This window comes from Mobula hypostoma, chromosome 9 (assembly GCF_963921235.1).
Source record: "Mobula hypostoma chromosome 9, sMobHyp1.1, whole genome shotgun sequence".
Lineage (NCBI taxonomy): Eukaryota > Metazoa > Chordata > Chondrichthyes > Myliobatiformes > Myliobatidae > Mobula > Mobula hypostoma.
The window spans coordinates 21125864-21145722 of NC_086105.1; the positions used below are offsets into that span (position 1 = coordinate 21125864).

The following is a 19859-nucleotide window of genomic DNA, read 5'->3' on the forward strand; positions in this document are numbered from 1 at the left end:
TTTTTGCAGGGTGAGATGTCTGGGAATGGGATTGCAGAAAATGCTCTGAGATAGAATTAATGCATTTTGTCAATGTTATAGGAGAATAGAGTAGATTCAAACAGAAGAAATCATGACATAAATGCACACCTGGGGTTTAAATCAGCGGTCCCCAACCACCGGGCCGCGGACCGGTACCGGGCTGCAAAGCATGTGCAACTGGGCCACGGGCCGCGAGCCGCGAGGAAACGATATGAGTCAGCTGCACTTTTCCTCATTCCTTGTCATGCCCACTGTTGAACTTTAACGCACGCGAGGTCATCAGTGACCCAAGACGCAAATGACCCAAGACGTGCAAAGGAATGGGTCCGTGAGCCATTTGTGAATGTTTCCGGTGAATCATCCATGTCAGCGTGGGAAAAAGATCAACTCCTCGAGCTTGCAAATGACGGTGGGCTGAAAAGTATGTTTGACATAACATCTCTGCTGACATTCTGGATCAAAGTCAGGGCTAAATATCCTGAGAGAGCCACAAAAGCACTGAAAACGTTGCTTCCATTTCCAACATCATATCGCTGTGAAGCGGAGTTTTCTGCGATGAATGCAACGAAAACTAAATTGTAGAATAGACTGGACATAAGGAACCCCCTTCGAGTATCGCTGTCTCCCATCACCCCTCCACGGGACCATCTTGTTGCAGGAAAACAAGACCAAGGCTCCCACTGATTCAGCGATATTGGTGTGTTGCAACAATTTTATATGTTCATACGAGGAAAATATGCGTTGTGTGTTTAATATTCAAATGTTACTTAAAATGTTATGATGCTATTGACTCATAAGTGACTTATAATTCAGTTGTCCCTAACCTCCGGGCTGCGAAGAATACAGCGGTGGCCAGAACGCACCCAGCACATCTTTAAGAAAAAAGTCGAAATAAACAAGCTAATTGATTAGGTGCTGCCCGGCACGTAAATGTCGGCCCAGATCAGAGGCGATGCAATCGGCAATTAGAGCATTGGCAAAAATCGGCATCTTAAAGATGTGCTGGGTGCGTTCCGGCCACCGCTGTACCGCTGCATTCTTCACGGCAATGAATCGATCCGTGGCCCGGAGGCTTGGGACCACTGTTATAATTGACTTATCACTATATTCATGCGAGGAAAATATGTACTGTGTGTTTAATATTAAATTCGTTAGCTAAACCCCTTTAGAAACGAAATTGAGTGTATTAGCCACTTATAAGTGACCTATCACCTATATTCCGGTTGTGATTAACACCCACCCCCCCGCCCCCCCACATCCGCAAGAATATTGTTAATATTAAACCAGTCCGCGATGCAAAAAAGGTTGGGGACCCCTGGTTTAAATCATCAGTTGTATACAGGTTTTAGTGAAACATGATAGTGTTCTCACATCATCATAGTTCAGGCAAAACCTGACTCTCGCTTGAAGGTACCTAAGGTGGGACAGTGATATCTCGGTTGGGCTGTGGGCCCAACTAATGGTTCCCAAGTGGACAATATTGACAACTCCCTGAGAACAATGGGAGTTTCTATGGGACAACAGAGATAAAGGGGTGGTGGGGGGGGGCACTCAGTACCAAGGGGGCAGTTGAGGGATTACAGGCTTAAGTTAAGAAATGAATTACTTATTATAATCATTTGATTCTCAGTGCCTCATAATTGATTACAATGATCTCTTGCTAATCCACCTTTCTCTTAGACTTTGCTTGAAGCACATTATAGGTGTTTAAAAGCAATGGGATACTTCTGTATTTGGCATATCATGAGAAATCTGGACTGAAGATATCATGTTATTTCCAGGCCTGGCCCATGCATTACTGCCATTCACTACTGTAGTGCAGCGTTAACTAGTACAATTCCCACACTATAATCACACAGTTACACAATTCCTATGAATTACGGTAGGTGCTCAATGGGGTAAAGTTCAGAATTTGCCCTTACAAATGGTCTTGACTGCATTTCTGTAGCCCACAGCCCAATCGAGATATCGTTGCCTCCCTGTAAGCAGGGAGTCAGTTTGCCTGAGCTATGATGATGTCATAATTTTCCGCTTTATTGACTGCAGTATTGGAGGCTGGAATAAAACAATACGCAATTGACTGTGGGTCGTTAATCTACAATGAAAATGGCAGAAGCAGAACAAACAAGAAAGAAGTGTAGACAGTATAGTGTGGTGTATCTGAAATGTGGATTTATACCAGCACCAAGCAACCAACAGCAGCCAATGTGTCTGTTGTGTGAAAAAGCTTTTTCAAACAAGACAATGAAATTTGGCTCCCTGAACGTTTGAAGAGAAGACATTCTGATAAGCAAACAAAAACTTGGCTTATTTCCAGTCACTTTGTGAAAACTTTCAGAAACAAAAAACTTCAAAACATGTTTGCCAGTAATTCACAACAAAACAGTGATGGTTTGCATGCTTCGTGCAACATTTCATTGCTCATTGCTAAATCTGGAAAGCCTCATACAACTGAAGAAGAACTAATCCCATTATGATAGTAACCTCCCTGTTTGCTGGAGAAATTGTGGAAATCAAAATGCAAACCATTATCATATTTTCTGGGAATGACCCATTGTCAAAGATTATTGACGTGGAATACACAATGCCCTACAAGACATTGTGGCGACCCACTTTCTAGCGCACACAAACCGGCCCACATTACCTCCGACAGGGGCGCCCAGTTCACCTCCAGCCTGTGGTCGGCTATGGCCAACCTTTTAGGATCGCAGCTACACCACACAACTGCCTACCACCCACAGTCGAACGGACTAGTGGAGCGTTTCCACCGTCACCTGAAATCGGCTCTCGTGGCCCACCTGGAGGGGCCTAACTGGGTGGACGAACTTCCCTGGGTCCTGCTCAGAATCCGCATGGCGCCCAAGGAGGATCTACATACCTCGTCAGCCGAGTTGGTGTACGGCGCACCCCTGGTCGTCCCAGGAGAGTTCATACCAGCCCCAAGGGGGCAAGAGGAAGAACCCACAGCAGTCCTGGACAGACTACGTGAGAGGCTCGGTAACCTGGCCCCCATACCCACTTCACAGCACGGACAGAGCCCGATCTGCGTACCCAAAGACCTGCTGAACTGTAAGTTTCTTTTTATACGACGGGGCGGACACCGGGCACCGCTATAGCGGCCCTATGAGGGGCCGTTTCAGGTGATCAGGAACAACGGGTCCACGTTCGTGCTGGACATTGGGGGGAGAAAGGAGGTTTTCATGGTGGACCGACTCAAACTGGCCCATGTGGACTTGGCGCAACCGGTCCAGGCTCAGGCACCGCGGCGCAGGGGCAGACCTCCCAAACAGAGGCCGATCCAGACGGTGGACATCGGGGGAGGTATCGCCGGTTCTGGGGGGGGGGGGTTATGTGGCGACCCACTTTCTAGCGCACACGAACCGGCTCACGAAACAGCGCGCACAAGCAGAGGGCCGGCAGCAGAAAGGGCGCCAGGCCATCTTCACCAGCAGGGGGAAAATCCCGCGCGCGGGAAGGGTCTGGGAATATGCATTCCCCACAGCAATCCCGCCCCAGGGAGGGCGGTAATGGGAAGGCTTTAAAAGCAGGCCGCGAAGTTTGAATATATCCCTTTCATCGCAACTCTAACTCACCGACTCCGTGTGGTTATTCTAGCGCTGTGTGTAGCACACTGCTACAACATCTTTAAATGTGAAATATCCTTAGAAAGTAGGACCATATATTTTGGGTATGTACCTCAAGAATGGTTGAAAAGAGATAAATATTTAATGAATATACTGCTGGTGGCTGGTAAAAAGACCCTTACCAGGAAATGGTTATCACAGGAGAGCCCAACTTTAAATGTATGGATGGAAATTACAATGGACATTTACAAAATGGAGAAGGTAACAGCATCTGTTAATCATAAGCTGGAACAGTTTGATTCATACTGGGAAAAATGGTTTAACTACATAACACCTCATAGGCCTAATTTTATTCTCACAAGTTAATGAATATGTTGTAAAAAAAGATCATGCCCTACTTTGTACATAGTTTTCTTCTTTTGATTGTTCTTCCTTTCCTCTCCTTTTTATAAATGTATACCTCAGATAAATATTATGTGGAGATTTGTGACAAATATGACTATATGATATATATGTACAGTATCTGAAATACATCTTATGGAAAGTTTTGTTTGATGATGAACTTCAATAAAAAATAAATTACAAAAAAAACAACTGAAGAAGAACTGACTCTGTCAGCAGTAAGGGATGTTCTGAGCAGGGTTTGCATGTCACCAGATCAAATAATTAAAGCAATTCCATTCAGCAAAAACTCTTGTTCAAAGACAAATAGATGAAATGTGGAAGTCACATTGTGCAACATACTTAGGACAACAGAACTTGCTCGGCATTTGGATGAGTCAATTTTGCCAGGCAAAAAATCTTGGCTTTTTTGTGGTAAATTGGATCAGCAAATTTCTCAATGACATCAACATTAGGGGCTTAGTGGACATTGAGGAAGGTTATCAAAGATTTCAGCGGGATCTGGTCCAGCTGGAAAAATGGGCTGAAAAATTGCAGACGGAATTTAATGCAGACAAGTGTGAGATGTTGACCTTTAGGAGGACCAACCAGGCGAAGACGTACACAGTGAATGGTAGGGCATTGAGAAGTGAGATAGAACAAAGAGTTCTGGGAATGTAGATCCATAATTCCTTGAAAGTGGAGTCACAGGTAGATAGGGTTGTAAAGAGAGCTTTTGGCACATTGGCCTTCATAAATCAAAGTAGTGAGTACAGGAATTGGGATGTTATGTTAAAGTTATATAAAAGTTTGGTGAGGCCAAATGTTGTGAGCAGCTCTGGCCACCTATCTACAGGAAAGATATCGATACGATAGAAAGAGTACAGAGAAAATGTACAATGATGTTGCTGGGACTACAAAACCTGAGTTATAGGGGAATGTTCTATAGGTTAAGACTCTATTCCCTGAATCATAGGAGAATGAGGGGAGCTTTGACGAAGGTTTACAAAATTTTGAAGGGTATAGATATTGTACAGGCAAGCAGGATTTCTCCCACTGAGGTTGGCTGAGACTAGAGCTACAAACCATAGGTTAAGAGTGAAAAATGAAATACTTAAGGGGAATCTGAGGGGTAACGTCTTCGCTCAGAGGGTGGTGCGGGTGTGCCAACTCATTCCCTGGTGTGACGTTTCAGAGGATCCGTCCTGGGTTCAGCACATAAATGCCATTACAAAGAAAGCAGAGCAGTGACTCTCTTTGAAGTTTGCAAAGATTTGGCATGTCATCTAAAACTTTGACAAACTTCTAAGATGTGTGGCTTACAGCATATTGCATCACAGCCTGGTATAGAGACACCAACACCCTGAAAGGGTAAAGTAGTGGATTCAGCCCAGTCCATTGCAATGAGGACCACCACACCTTTGAGCACATCTGTATGGAGCGCTGTTGCAGGAAAGCAGTGTCCATAATCAGGGATCCTCAACATCTTGTGACTGTCATTAGGAAGGAAGCACAGGAGTCTCAGGACCCACACTACCAGGTTCAGGACCATCAGGTTCTTGAACCAAAGGAGGTACCTTCACTTAACCCAACACTGAACTGCTCCCACAACCTAATGGTTCACCTGCAAGGACTCTTCATCTCACATTCTTGATATTTATTTATTGTTATTTTTTTTCACTTTTTTTTCTTTTTGTATTTGCAGTTTGTTGTCTTTTGCACACTGGTTGCTTGTTTTATTATGTATGGTCTTTCATTGATTTCATTGTGGATCTCTGCATTTATTGTGAATGCCCGCAAGAAAATGAATCTCAGGTTTGTATATGTACTTTGATGATAAACTTACTTTGGACTCCGAAGTGGTGGATGCAGGTTTGACTGCAACATTTAAGAGAAGTCTGAATAGGTACACGGATGTAAGAGGTATGGAAGGCTATTGTCCCTGTGCAGGTTGATGGGGTTACGCAGCACAATGGAGTGGATGGGCAAAATGCCTGCACCTGCACTGTAATGCTCTATGACACTCTGACTCTAAAATCCTGATGAAATGCTTACTCAGTTGGAGAGCTGGGCTGATGAGAGTTAGATGTCACTTAAGATCAGGACTCAACTTACAATGTGTTAAATCATCGGCAGGCACATTACTGCCAATGATGAACTTCAGTAGTGCAGAGAAACATGGCCAAGAATTAATAACCAGATGCATGTCTCTAAAGTGATCAATACTGTTAAGATAAATATTGGTCAAGACAGCATGAAAATTCCCCTGTTTTTCTTGGAGCTGTGTCAGTCAATCTTTTGCATCCATCTAACTTGGGAAGATGGAATCTCAGCTTAACATGTAAACTGATGGATAGCCCCACAACAGAGCCACACTTTCTCAGCAATGTCCTGAGAAAGATATGGGGCCAGATTTCTGGATGGTACTCAAAGCCAGCAGGAGGTATTCAGAATCGGAATGAAGGTTTATTATCATTGACACGTGTCATGAAATTTGTTCTTATGCAGCAGCAGTACAATGCAATACATAATAACAAAAACTGAACTACCATAAATATATATATATATATTTCAAAAAAGTTGAATGAGTAGTGCAAAAAGAGGAGGAAAAAAAGTAGTGAGGTACTGTTCATGGGTTCAAAGTCCATTTAGGAATCGGATGGTAGAAGGGAAGAAGCTGTTCCTGAATCACTGAGTGTATGCCTTCAGGCTTCTGTACCTCCTCACTGATGGTAGCAATGAGAAGAGGGCACGTCCTGGGTGATGGGGATCCTTAATGATGGATGCTGCATTTTTGAAGATACCCTGGATTATGAGTTCTCACTAAATCTGGTTGCATACCCATTTTAAAGTGGATGAAAAAAATTGAAGAGATTTGGAAAAGATAGGTGATATACTGATTGATTAACTGGCATAATGACATGGCAATTCATTTCCTGTCAATGGTACTAAGTGTACTGCACATGTAGATCAGCATGTTACACTTTGACTTTGAAATTCATGGCACTGACTACCATGGATTAAGTTTCTGAGGCAGAGGAAAAAATACCGACAACTACCCAGCGCAGGTGTTCCCAACTTAGGATCCACGGATCCCTGGCTTAATGATATTGGACCAAGGTTGGAAACTCCTGATCTGGAGTATTTAGTGTTGTTAGACATTGAACAAATGAAGGAAATAGATTTGGAGGTGGCCGGTGGACAGGTGATTGAAGACATCATATCCAAGGTACTGGAAATAAAAAGAGTAAAATAATAATAGACTTTATAACAAGGGAATAACAATGTAAAGGAATTCCAGGTTAGAGCATTTTCAGTGTGTGCTGGGTTAACCCTTTTTGAGGAAAGTTGTGAGAAGCCATGCCTCCTCCGACTTTAGTAGCATAGAAGGGCAAGTATAGGGGTTGAAGGATATTGCCGAAGAGAAGAGTACTGGGGCCTGGGCAGGAGACCTGATTAGAGGGAAGGGAGTGAGTGCTAGGGGAGATAGGAATGATGATAAATGCACAGTGAGACGATCAAGGTAGAGCTGAGGAGTGGGGAGGGTGGAGATGAAATCAGGGGGTTAGAGAGATAAATGCAAGCGAAGAGGCAAAGACTGTTGGCAGCAGGCAGGCTGGTGATTGATGTGATGGACACAGGAGAAGTTAAATCAGTGAGGGGCTGGGCAAAAAGTATGGTGGGGAGATCCATGGGGCCATGGAGGAGATCAAAACTGAGTGGAAACCATTCACAGCAGGGTGGGAGATGCTGGTACAATGTGGGATGTGAATGGGCCAGTCACTGAGGATACAATACAGTCAGAGAGACACAGCATGGAGACAGGCTTTTCATTGTACTGAGTTTGTGCCAATTTACAACCACCTCTTTAAACTACTTCATAATAACCTTCCCCACATCCTTACAAGATGAGGACAGAAAATTTTGAACCCTGCCTTGACAGAGATTACATGAACTCATGATTTAATTTCTCCATTTCCCACAAGGGTATTACCTAAAATGTAAAAAAAAATGATGCAGAGATTGGTGAATACATGGAATAAATTGCCTGAGAAGGTGAGGGTGACTGTGATGGGATAGATTTTATTTGCTGATAGCAATGAATTGGATATTACTCAGGAAGGAAAAAAAAATCAATGGAAAGTATGTTAAAGGCATTGTGGAATATAGCATTATTCAATTATTCCAATGGCCTTCAGTAACTTTGCACATTCCATATTTTTATAGATGCAAAATTATTCTTAAAGGAACCAAAGTCTTCTCAATGCCTTTGACAGACCACGTTAACATCAGCCAAGCTCTTTCTTCTAATGGAGGTGTTAATTAGTTTAGAGTAAACCAGTTAATAGCACGGGTTAAAGAACAGAAGAGAAAGGAAATTGATACAACTGCTTTAGGCATCTGCACAATTACATTACGGAGAGCCTTTCATTTCTCCTTCCATACATTACGAGTGGGAAAAAAGAATGACTCATCTATTGCAGCGATCAAACTGATATGAAAAATCCATCTGGTTAAATGCATCAGGGGCCCATTCTGAATTACCAGTTCAAGCACTCGTGAAAGACACATTGGCATTCTCCCAACATTTGCAAGGTAATGTATTATAATATTCTGCAGGAAAATGTCTCTTTTTTGGCTTCATAAGTCAGAGATAAATCATGATACTATTACTTAAATGTCAACTTACTTCACTGATGCAGTATCTATCGGCACCACTGTGAAAATGGTGAAGGCCTTTTGGAAGATTTTCTTTCTGACACCTGTCAATGAACAGCTCAAAGAATTGATTGATGAATTTTACAGAAAATGCACAGACTGTTGATCTGTTGGTAGGCTCCAAGGACTCCGGTTTACTTTGTACAAATACTGCAAAGAGTACATCCTCTTCAGCAGAAACCCCCAGTTGCTCAGCAAGGTCTGCACCCGGTTTGGCTACGTATGCAGCCTGAAGGATGTTGTACACTTCTATACTTGAGGACCTCTTTCTTCGCTTCTCACTGATTATACATTCCAGCGGCATTTCAACATAAGAGTTCAGGAAAGGATCTGAAGTGCACAGTCGAATAATTCTGGTGTGAAATGACTTAGACTGCAAACTTTCTCTTTGCACAGTTAAAAAGTACACGTAGTTCCCACTTTCAAAAGTGTAAAGATACTTAATTGGGTAGGTGTCCCTATACTGTGGAATAACATCCATATATGAATGATCAGAGATGAACTGAAAGCCATCTTCGGATTCCTTTAACCTCCTTATAGATACTGAATGTAACCGGGAATACAGAGGAGCAGAACTCAATGTTGCACCGATGTACAAATTCACAAATCGATCGTTCTTCTTTATCAATACTTTTGTACCTAGGGGGCTGGCAATACAGTCTGGATACATGTCATGGTTATTGTTGGCAAATGAGTACATACACCGGGCATTGTTTGAAAAATTGGCAAGAGCATTTTCCTCGAGATTGTGAAGGAAACAAACGCCGTTCCTTGCGCTGCCACAGCTGATAAGTTGATCTCCATAGAACGTCTCGACCAGCAAAACCATGTTCGTATTGTTTCTCCACACAGACTCAGAGTGGTTTGCCATATCCTCACAGTTGTCACATGGTGAACAATTCAAGGATTCCAACACGGGGCCTGTTTTGAACTCAGAAATCTTTTCTAGTTTACTGTTCAGGACGTAGATCTTATTTGTTGCTCCCACATAGATGCGTTGTTTGTGGAGGACCACGTTCTGTATGAAAGTTTCTGTGCTGAAGCTGGAAAGGCTGTACTGCATGTTCAAGTCCAACTCCACATCCTTTTTTGCATCCTCACAGTCTGCACTGCTCAGCTGAACCAAGCTCCCCAGAAGCATCAAGAGACCCCAATTTCCTGCTGGAAATCTCATGGCAGAATGTTTCATGAGCTGTAATACAAAGAAGACTATTTAATACAAGGCATATGACAACTAATAACAGGGCAACTAACTGAATGTTATAATGCATGTATTTTTAACTTATAAGTAAATCTTTTTACAACATTGAAACAAATTACAAAAATTAGCAATTTTTTGATAATTAGGCCAGTTTATTTAATGCACAGATAGCTGTACATAAGTGGATTTGGCCCAGTACATCACAGGTAAAGCTCTCCCAACCACTGAGCACATCTATATGCAACGCTGTCATAGGAAAGCAGAATCCATCAACAGAGATCTGCACCACTGAGATAATGTTCTATTCTCACTGCTGCCATCAGGTAGAGGGTATAAGAGTCTCAGGACTCGCACCACCAGGTTCAAGAACAGTTACAACCTCTCATTCACCAGGCTCTTTAATAAGAGGATAACTGTACTCAATTGCCCCATCATTGAGATGTTTGTACAACCAATGATCTCACTTTAAGGACTCTTTATCTCATTATCTCTAATTCTTCTTATTTATTGCTATTTATTTATATGTTCATTTGCACGGTTTGTTGTCTTCTGCACTCTGGTTGATCTTTCATTGATCCTGTTATATTTATTACTCTGTAAATTTGCTGAATAGGCCCATAGGAAAATGAATCTCAGGATTGTATATGTACTTTGATAATAAATTTACTTCAAACTTTGATGTCTGGCCAGCAATCTGACGAGTAAGTGGGAGATCTTAGGGAAGGCATGGTGGGATTGTTAAGATGCTTAAGTAGAAGGAGAAAGATGCAACTAATTACCAATCCAGAGATTCCCACTGACTTCAGGTTAGGGTTGCCAACTGTCCCATATTAGCCAGGCCATCCTGTATATTGGGCTAAATTGGTTTGTCCCATACGGGACCGCCCTTGTCCTGTATTCCCCCAGCTAAGGTAGAGCGTTCCTATGAAACCTTTCGTGCCGAAATGGCGTAATGCGAAGAAGCAATTACCATTAATTTATATGGGAAAAATTTTTGAGCATTCCCAGACCTAAAAAAAGCCTACGAAATCATACCAAATAACACATAAAACCAAAAATAACACTAACATATGGTAAAAGCAGGAATGATATGATAAATACACAGCCTATATAAAGTAGAAATAATGTATGTACAGTGTAGTTTCACTTAATAGAATCGGGAAGATTAAGCCAAAACCGATTTGTAGAAAAAGATCCGCATGTACACGCATGCGCACGTCATGTATGTGCATGTCACACATGCGCACACAGGTGCCCGCGCAAGGCTTCTTGGTCATAGTAGTCTTTCTTGGGGTAAGCACAAGAATCCCGTATTTGACTGCTACTTTTGTCTCTTATTTGGGAGTGAGAAAGTTGGCAACCCTACTTCAGGTCCTTCCACTCCGTTCCTGTCCACTCAGTCATAATAACACACCACATAGGCTAAGGCCCACAGCATAACAAGCAATGCACAGTGATATTCAATTAAGAATCAGTAGCTTGGGAATGTAAGGTGATAAGATGATAGGAAAGAAAATATTTGGTATTTCCTCTGACTCAAGCAACAATTCATCAAATTCCCGAAGCTCAGTTATCAGCAGATACTTTAGTGGAAGTGTGAAAGGTTATGAACCTATTTAACAGTACCAGGTGGTATTTCAATATTGACAACCATAAATACATGGTAAATTCCAAGTAGGGTTACACTGGGCAGTATATGACAGCAATTTTCTTCATGCTGAAGCAGGAATGTTGGGCCCAATCATGCCAGCATTCAGACATCCCCAGGAAACTCAGTCTTTGGTCTTGTCAGACTAACATAAATTCATGACCAACTGGATGGAAGGAGTTGCTACATCACTGCCACCAGAAAAGTGCCAGTAAGAGGCCAGCAATATCATGAAGGATCCCACCCACCCTGCTTACGGACTGTTTGACACACTTCCATCAGGGAGGAGGTTACACAGCATCCACAACAGGACCACCAGGCTCACAATAAACTTCCCCCAAGCTGTCAGTCTGATCTACAGTTCCACCTACTAACCAGCCCACCAGCCCCCACCACTATTACATCCACGTCAACCACTTTACTATTTCCTGTCAGAGCTAACTTATGTTCCGATCGTCCTGCAGCTAGCATCACTTTATGTACACCCAATCAGTCTATTTATATAAACTGATCTTATGTATATGACCACACCCAAACAGTTACTTGTACATTGTGTTTTATAGGATTGCTTTTATATTTACTGTAAACATGAGAAAGTTTGCAGATGCTGGAAATCCAAAGCAACACACACAAAATGCTGGGAGAACCCAGCAGGTCAGGCAGCATCTATGGAAATGAATAGTTAACATTTTGGGCCGAGACCCTTCTTCAGGACTGAATAGAAGTGGGAAGACACAATTATAAAAAGGTGGTGAAGGGGAGGTGATAGGCAAGAGGTAAGAGGCTGGTGGGGGAATGGAGGGAAGAGGGAAAGGAATTTTTTTTTTAAAAAAGGAAGGGGAAATCAATATTCATTCCATCAGGTTGGAGACATAAGGTGATGCTCCTCCACCCTGAGATGTGACTCATCTTGGCACAAGGGGAGGTTATGGACCAACATGTCGGAACGGGAAATGGAATTAACATGTTTGGCTAATGGGAAGTTCTGCTATTTATTGTGGTTTTTATGCTTACTATATATTTTTATGCTACATTGGAACAAGAATCATTTCGTTCTCCCCCTACACTTCTATACTGAAGAATGACAATAACAAATCTTGAATCAGTCACTCTACTTCATGGCTGGATTTCAAGTGGAATCCAGAATTGATACCCTATTTTGCTGGAAAATACAGCTCTCTGAACTTATGTTAATTAGAATAGGGAGTCATAGCTTGGGGATTTAGAGAGAAAAAAACACTGTGATTAAGTTACAGTATTTATTTTTACTCATTTAATTCGGCTCTAAAGTTTTTAATTCTTCAGCTCTGAGTTTTCATTAGAAATAAAAATTGTGTTGATCTTATGTTTGTTAACAGTACATATTAAATCATTTGCTCTATGCTTTGAAATGTCTACCACTTCACTTCCTATATTAAAATAACTCATTACTGATGCTATTTCCCATAGTATTTGCTACAGGTAATAATGTCATTAATTACTTAAAATATAACTTTGGTGAACCTTTCACCTTCATAACTACCTTATTGTTCACCATGGACCTTATTGTGAAATGTGTGTGATACTGAGTTCCCACGAGATGTTGTCTTATACAAACATCATTCCCTGTAAACTTTTATTCTCATAAAGCTTCATTGCAATCTGTAGCTCTCTGTACTTGAGGCTTCTGTGAGCTGGCAACTGCATTCTTAACCTGCCTTGGGGATACAACTTTAACTGTACTGACCATAGGTCAGGGTGCAATTCCTATCCCAGCAAGTGTCTGGGAAACACACAGCTGGGCTTTAACATTTCTTAAACCACAATTACCACAATCCCACCATGGCAGCTGGGGAATTTAAATTCAGTAATTAAATAAATCTGGAATTTTAAGAAAAGCTAGTGTCCATTATGAAACTACAGACTGTTGTAAAAACCCATTTGGTTTATTAATGTTCTTCAAGATGGAAATCTCCTCTCCATACTTCGTCAGGCCTACAGGTGATTTCAGACCTTTTGAGATCAATGCCTCCTTTAAAGATAATAGGAAAGAGTAGCAATTGTTAATTATACCCTTGAAGTCCACAACACATTAATAAATTTAAAAATATATATTCTTAAAGCATTTTGTGATCATTTTGGTGATTTCTGAGTTGGCATTTGGGTGCCACAGTAGCGTAGCCATTAATACAATGCTATTACAGCTTGATGCATTCTGGAGTCTGGAGCTAAATTCTGGCACTGTTCTGTAAGGAGTCGTCGTGGCTATCCCTCAAGGTCGAGGGTGATGGTCTTCGTTCTGAAGAAGTGGCCCACAGAGCGAAGACGCCTGTGCATTTGCTTAACGTGTACTTGATGTTGCACTCCAAGAAGCACACGATACTTCACAAATCAACCAACTGATTCCAATGGCATGGAAACCACGACGATTGGAGCTGATGGATTTGTTGCAGCCTTCATCCGCCTTCACAGCCGCTGAGTTCGAAGTAACTTTGTCTGCCTGTTCCACCGTTGAGGTCTTGGTTGGATTGTTCTTTGTCAGGGACCTCACCCTCGACCTTACCGCCATGGGTGACCCTACCAGGAGCATAGCTCCAGACGGCATCGCTTTCGGGATCTCAGGACCACGCAAGCTTCTCCACCATGACAAGGTGACAATCCACTGTTCTGTAAGGAGCCTCTGAAAGCTGCCCCCCCCCCACCCTATGGAATGCATGAGTTTTACAGGGGTGCTCTGGTTTCCTCCCATAGGCCGAAGACGTACCAGGTAGGTTAACTGTTCATTCTAAATTGTCATGTGATTAGGTTAGGGTTAAGGTAGTTAGCTGGTGTGGTTTGAAGGGCCGGAAGGGCGAGACTGCATGCTAAATAAAACTCGGCCTATTTAAATATTTATGGTTTTATTACTATTTATTATTTATGGTGCAACTGTAACGAAAACCAATTTCCCCCGGGATCAATGAAGTATGACTATGACTATGACTATTCAGCCAACCATAAACAGCACAGCAATTTCAAAGGGGAACCTTAATGCATTTAATTATGTATGTTTATATATTTTAATTTTCATTTTAGAGTACTTAGAGCCAATTTTTAAAATGCATCTAAAAACGTCATCAGAATTTTCCAGGAAGTGAAACTCTGTCCCAGCATTCTCTCTTGTCAAAGACTGGTGGAAGGGTGTGAAGCGGGGCCTCAGCAGTAGACTGCAATGATCTGCTCACTGCACTTCACTGGAAGTCTCCTACCTGCAGGGTATCATAGAAAACAGGAGATGGCCAATCGACCCTTTGAGCCTGCTCTGCTATTTAATGATCATGGTACATCTGACTGCAAATTTATGTCCTCTTCATCCTACCCCATTCTACAACTTCTCTGCAACTTCAAAATAACTTGTTCTCTCATTTCTAACAAGGGGCCTTCAACCTGAAACTCTAAGTCTCCTTCTCTTCAGCAGCTGTTGCCTGACCTGCTAAGCACTCTTGGCATTTTCTCACTTTATTTTACATTTCCCACATCTTTGGAGTTTGATTTTCCCTTTGCTGCTGCCTGATCTCTCCACATTGTGACTACTGTTTTTTTAAAATTGTAGTTTCAGTGGGTAACACAATAAAAAACAAGGCAAGCTACGATCAATTCTATAACAATAAATTTGGCTTTACAATAAGTTGCATAGTGGTTCAGTCTTCCTTCATTGGAGAAGAGTAATGAAGCTAAAGCTTTGCTCAGGTACAAAATTAAAACCAGGTTAGACCACTCAAGCCCACTTACTATTATTTCCATACTCAACATGACCTACCATAGACATAAAAAAAAACAAATCTCGGGCATTATTTGTGAAGATGCAATACCAAACATGGATCAAAAGAGATGACATCAATACACAGTGACATTAAACGAATCATCCTTAGCTGAACAAAGTACTGACTCATGTCTGCCCAAAACATTGAATATTCTATCAGGAGTCTTTCGTGGAAGAGAAGTTATCCTTGGACCTATATAAGTGCGCTATAAATTCAGAACTTACTGAGTGCTCCATGCTGATGCAATGGCCATTCTGCTGTATTGCTGGCTTCCATGAATAGATAGAGCCAACCTGAAGACAAAACCTTTAACTGAATATACACCTGATCCAACTTAAACTCAATCCATAGGGTCAGATTCCTTCAAGCTCAAGACAAACTGACACTCCAGTATCAGGTTCTGCAGTTGGTTGGCCATCAATTGCAACATTAGAAATATGCAGATGTTTTAGCTGTATCTTAAATGTTTCTGATAAGAGTAATGAGCAGGCAGTTATTAAATCACAGGTTATAGATCCATATAGCCCAAAAACTGGCCATTCTGTCCACTATGTCCTTGATAACCACTGTACCTATCTATAATAATCCATTTTACTCAACCATGTGAGTCAATTCATCTCACAAGCAAGGAGAAGGCCTTGTAGTCATAGTCATAGAAAATTACAGCACAGAAACAGGCCATTCAGCCCATCTAGTCCATGACAAACCATTTTAACCGTCTCACACAATGCACTGGGTGGCAGCACTGACCTCAAGTCTGTCTGCCTCCAGAGCCACAAAAATCCGGCACCCTGAAAGTGCGCTAGTCTTCTAGGCTGTGTCCTTGGCATATCGAAAAGCAGCTGGTCATGAGATATGGAGGTCAAAACTAACCACAGCATACAACAGAGCAACATTATTTAAAATGTTTATTAGATCCCAAGTTGCCCACTGATGTAAAGCAGTAGCCACTGTGCAGCCATGCTAAAGTTATGGTGAAAATTTAGAATCATTGCAAAAACCAATCCCAAATGGAAATATTGTACTTCTTCCTGGAGAAGGCATCTCACGTAAGGACTATATTATTGCGGGTGTTCTTGTGGTGGGTAAAAGTAGTTGAAAAATTCCCACATGTGGCTTAATCTTTCTGGACATTTTTTACACTTGCAGTTAATGTTAGTACATAGAGAATAGAGATAGTTTTTTTAATTTTTCACCCGTACATTGAAGCACACAGTGAAATGCATTGTTCTGCATACATTTAAATCAGCTTCTGGCTCCAACATGGTATGGCCATAAATTACTAACCATATCCTGTTCATCTTTGGAACGTGGGAGGAAACTGGAGTACCCAGAGAAAATCCATGTAGTCACGGGGAGAACGTACAAACTGCTTACAGACAGTGGCAGGAATCGAACCCCAATCTTACAGCTGGGAGCTGTGAAGTGTTGTGATAATGTCTATGCTATTGTGTGCCACCGCTGCATACAATGCAGAGTCCAGTCTCCAACTAGGTAACACACGAGGATCTGCAGATGTTGGGAAACTTGAGCACACAGACAAAATGCTGGAGGAGCTCAGCTGCTCAGTCAGTATCTATGGAGGGAAATAAATAGTCGATGTTGGTCTTCTGCTATTGTCACCAAGTATGCCAGTGCACCTGAGGAGGAAGATACTATTGCAGGATTTTCCAAGCTCAAGCTACGGACAGCAATAGGGTCAAGGTAAGACAGAAAACCAGCAAACTCTCCCTTTTGCCTTCAACTTGCTTTTACATTAATGGTACATCTATAAGCTGGTAATTATAATAAGAACTCATCAGATAAAAGATTTAATATATAACACTGCCTGTGCAAATATTTTCATTTTTAAACGTACAGTCCTTGTGAGTCATTGCTAGAGTGTCTTGTAAATGATTACTAATCAATTTCTGCATAATATAATGCCTTTTGTGTGGTTTGGGTTATTTTCTGCAATAAATCCATTATTATGATATCTTTGTTATCAACAGCATGTAAAATAACCCTTCGTCTAGTGCCTTTCATTTGAATATATAATGTGGTTTATTATGATCCTTCACCTTTCAAAGATAGGCTTTCACTCGTCTTAGTAATTTCCCCAGGGAACCGATCAGTGGCTTTTGTGGATCTTATGTATATTACCACAGCAAACAACCTACTGACTCATGGAAAGTAACAGTACTTGCTCTTCAAAATTACATTTCCATCCACTGATCTAGCCTAATGCTGTATATCAATCAATTAATTTCATTTAGACAATTATAATTCACAAATGCGCATTTTGATCAACAGCCTAAAATTAGTTTAGTAGTGGAGCCAATCTTTGTGATTGATACAAATTAGACCATTTTGAGAGCAACTTAAGTTGGATACTTCTGTAGGCTATTTATTTTCAGGCGGTGTAAATGGAAAATAAAATAGAGCTGTTTTAACGCAGGGCAAAACTAAAATTTATTTAGTTTCTGGTTTCAGGTTGGCACTGCATTCCATAACACTGGACAACAAAGATTTTGCTTCCTAAATACTTATGGGTGTATCTTATGAATTTTGGGCTACTGGCCATGAAAATCACCATGAAAAGTCTCTATCACGCACCATTATTTTGAAATCGCCTATATTTATTATTCCAGTTCATAATTCAAGTCAATTAAAATGTTGCCCACAATGTAAGCTGTGAAGTTTTCTATCTTATCCAGACATGCCTGGACATTCTTAGGCAGGGCAGATGCTGCATTGCAGGACAGGATTTAGAAAGGCTATAAAAGCAGACATCCCACTTCTCCTGGAAGTTCCTGGAGTCTCCCACATATTGATTCCAGCTCCCTGACGCCCGCAAATTATATACAATATTCCAGAAATTGATGTTTTTGAGGGCGAGCGAGTGAGTGAGAGGAGGAGAGAGAGAGAGAGACAGACAGATAGAGAGAGCGAGTGACAGACGTAGCGAGGGAGTGACAGAGAGAGCATCCTGATTGGTCTCTCTTTGTGCTAAGTAGACCTATCAGTTTCCTCTGTGGGCGGGCTTTGCAGTCGACCTCTCTCTCTCTTTCATTGCTCATCAGTTCAGTTTAGTGTCCTGCAGCGCCATGGCAGAGTGTTCCAAAAAAAGAAAATATTATAAGTACTTCACCCCAGATAAGTACTGTATCCCTGCCTAATAGGGGTCAAAAATAATGACAGTGTTGCTCGCTGCACTGTTTGCAACAGTGACTTTTCTATTGCCCATGGTGGGTTAAATGACTGTAAAAGACATGTTGAGGTGAGTCCTTGATCATGTCTCAACTAACCTTGAAGGACTGGTGCCAAACTACAAAAGTTTGCCAGTTGATGAGTTCTGGGGGAAGCTGTCCAAAGTAAAATCTGTGAGCAAGGGGCAGTTGAGATTCAAAGAGCTCTGTCAGTTGATGAAGCTGCTTTTGGTGCTGCCAATTTCTAATTGTGATGTAGAAAGGGCATTCAGCATTAAGACAGAATTCAGAAGTCAGTTGTCTCACAAAACACTTGTGAATCTGATATCTTGCAAAATTAACAAATTCATTGACACAGTCTGCTATAAGGTTGAGACTTCCGGTTGAGACCTCCCTGAAATGAGGGTGCAGGGTGGGATGTCTGTAAAAGCATCATGCACACACATTCTATGCATTACACTTACATGTCTTATTGGTTTGCGATCACACTGATGTGCATGCTCTACGTGCATTGTGTATTGTGTGTACTCATTATAATAAAGTAATTGTATTTTCCAGAGTATTTGTGATAGCAAGATGTCTCACCAATGCTGCAATAGCCATGATACTTTCTGTTGTGGTGAGCATGCACTTAATTCTCAAAGACAGAGCATGACTCCATTTATTAAGAAAGCCTATGAGCTCTACTTTGGGTGTAAAATTGGCAACCAAGACAAAGCCTGGGCTCCTCACATTTGCTGCACAATATGCACTGTCAATCTTAGAGCTTGGCTCAGACGTACTCGGAAGTCAATGCCGTTCACTGTCCCAATGATATGGCGAGAGCAGAAGGATCATGTGACAGACTACTACTTCTGTCTGACCAGTGTGTCTGGTTTCCCTGCTAAAAACAAGAAATCCACTCAATATCCCTATCTCCCTTTAGCTATGAGACCTGTGCTGCATGACGATAGTCTTCCAGTCCCAGAGCCACCAGAGACATGGAGTCTAGAGGAACCAGGCGAAGATGCCATGATGCATGAGTCAGATACCCTTTATGTCGAGTGAGTTTCATCTGATAACTTAATCTGAGTTAAATGATCTGGTCAGAGACTTGGATTTGACAAAGGCAAATGCAGAATTACTGGGTTCAAGACTGCAAAATTTCTGTGAAGAATTTTGCTATTTGAGACAGATGTTTCTCAAAAAAACTGATGCCAAGATTAAAGAAGGCAGGTCCACAAATCCAACAGGTCATACCTGCAATTCAAAGAATTTCTAGTGAGACTGGAGAAAATCTCATGGAAGGCATTCAAGGATGTTGTTGAAATTATTCTTGGCAACTACAGAGCACCA

At 41.6% G+C, this 19859-nt stretch overlaps 1 protein-coding gene across 2 annotated transcripts in view; it reads right to left on the reverse strand.

Moving 5' to 3' along the window:
- met (MET proto-oncogene, receptor tyrosine kinase) overlaps positions 1 to 19859 on the reverse strand; it is a 159407-nt gene that overhangs the window by 110327 nt on the left and 29221 nt on the right. For both annotated transcript variants that reach the window (XM_063057851.1, XM_063057852.1), the window contains exon 2: positions 8677 to 9897. In XM_063057851.1, coding sequence (XP_062913921.1) covers positions 8677 to 9894 — 1218 coding nt within the window. In that variant the 5' untranslated portion in view covers positions 9895 to 9897. The remainder of the gene's footprint in view (positions 1 to 8676; positions 9898 to 19859) is intronic.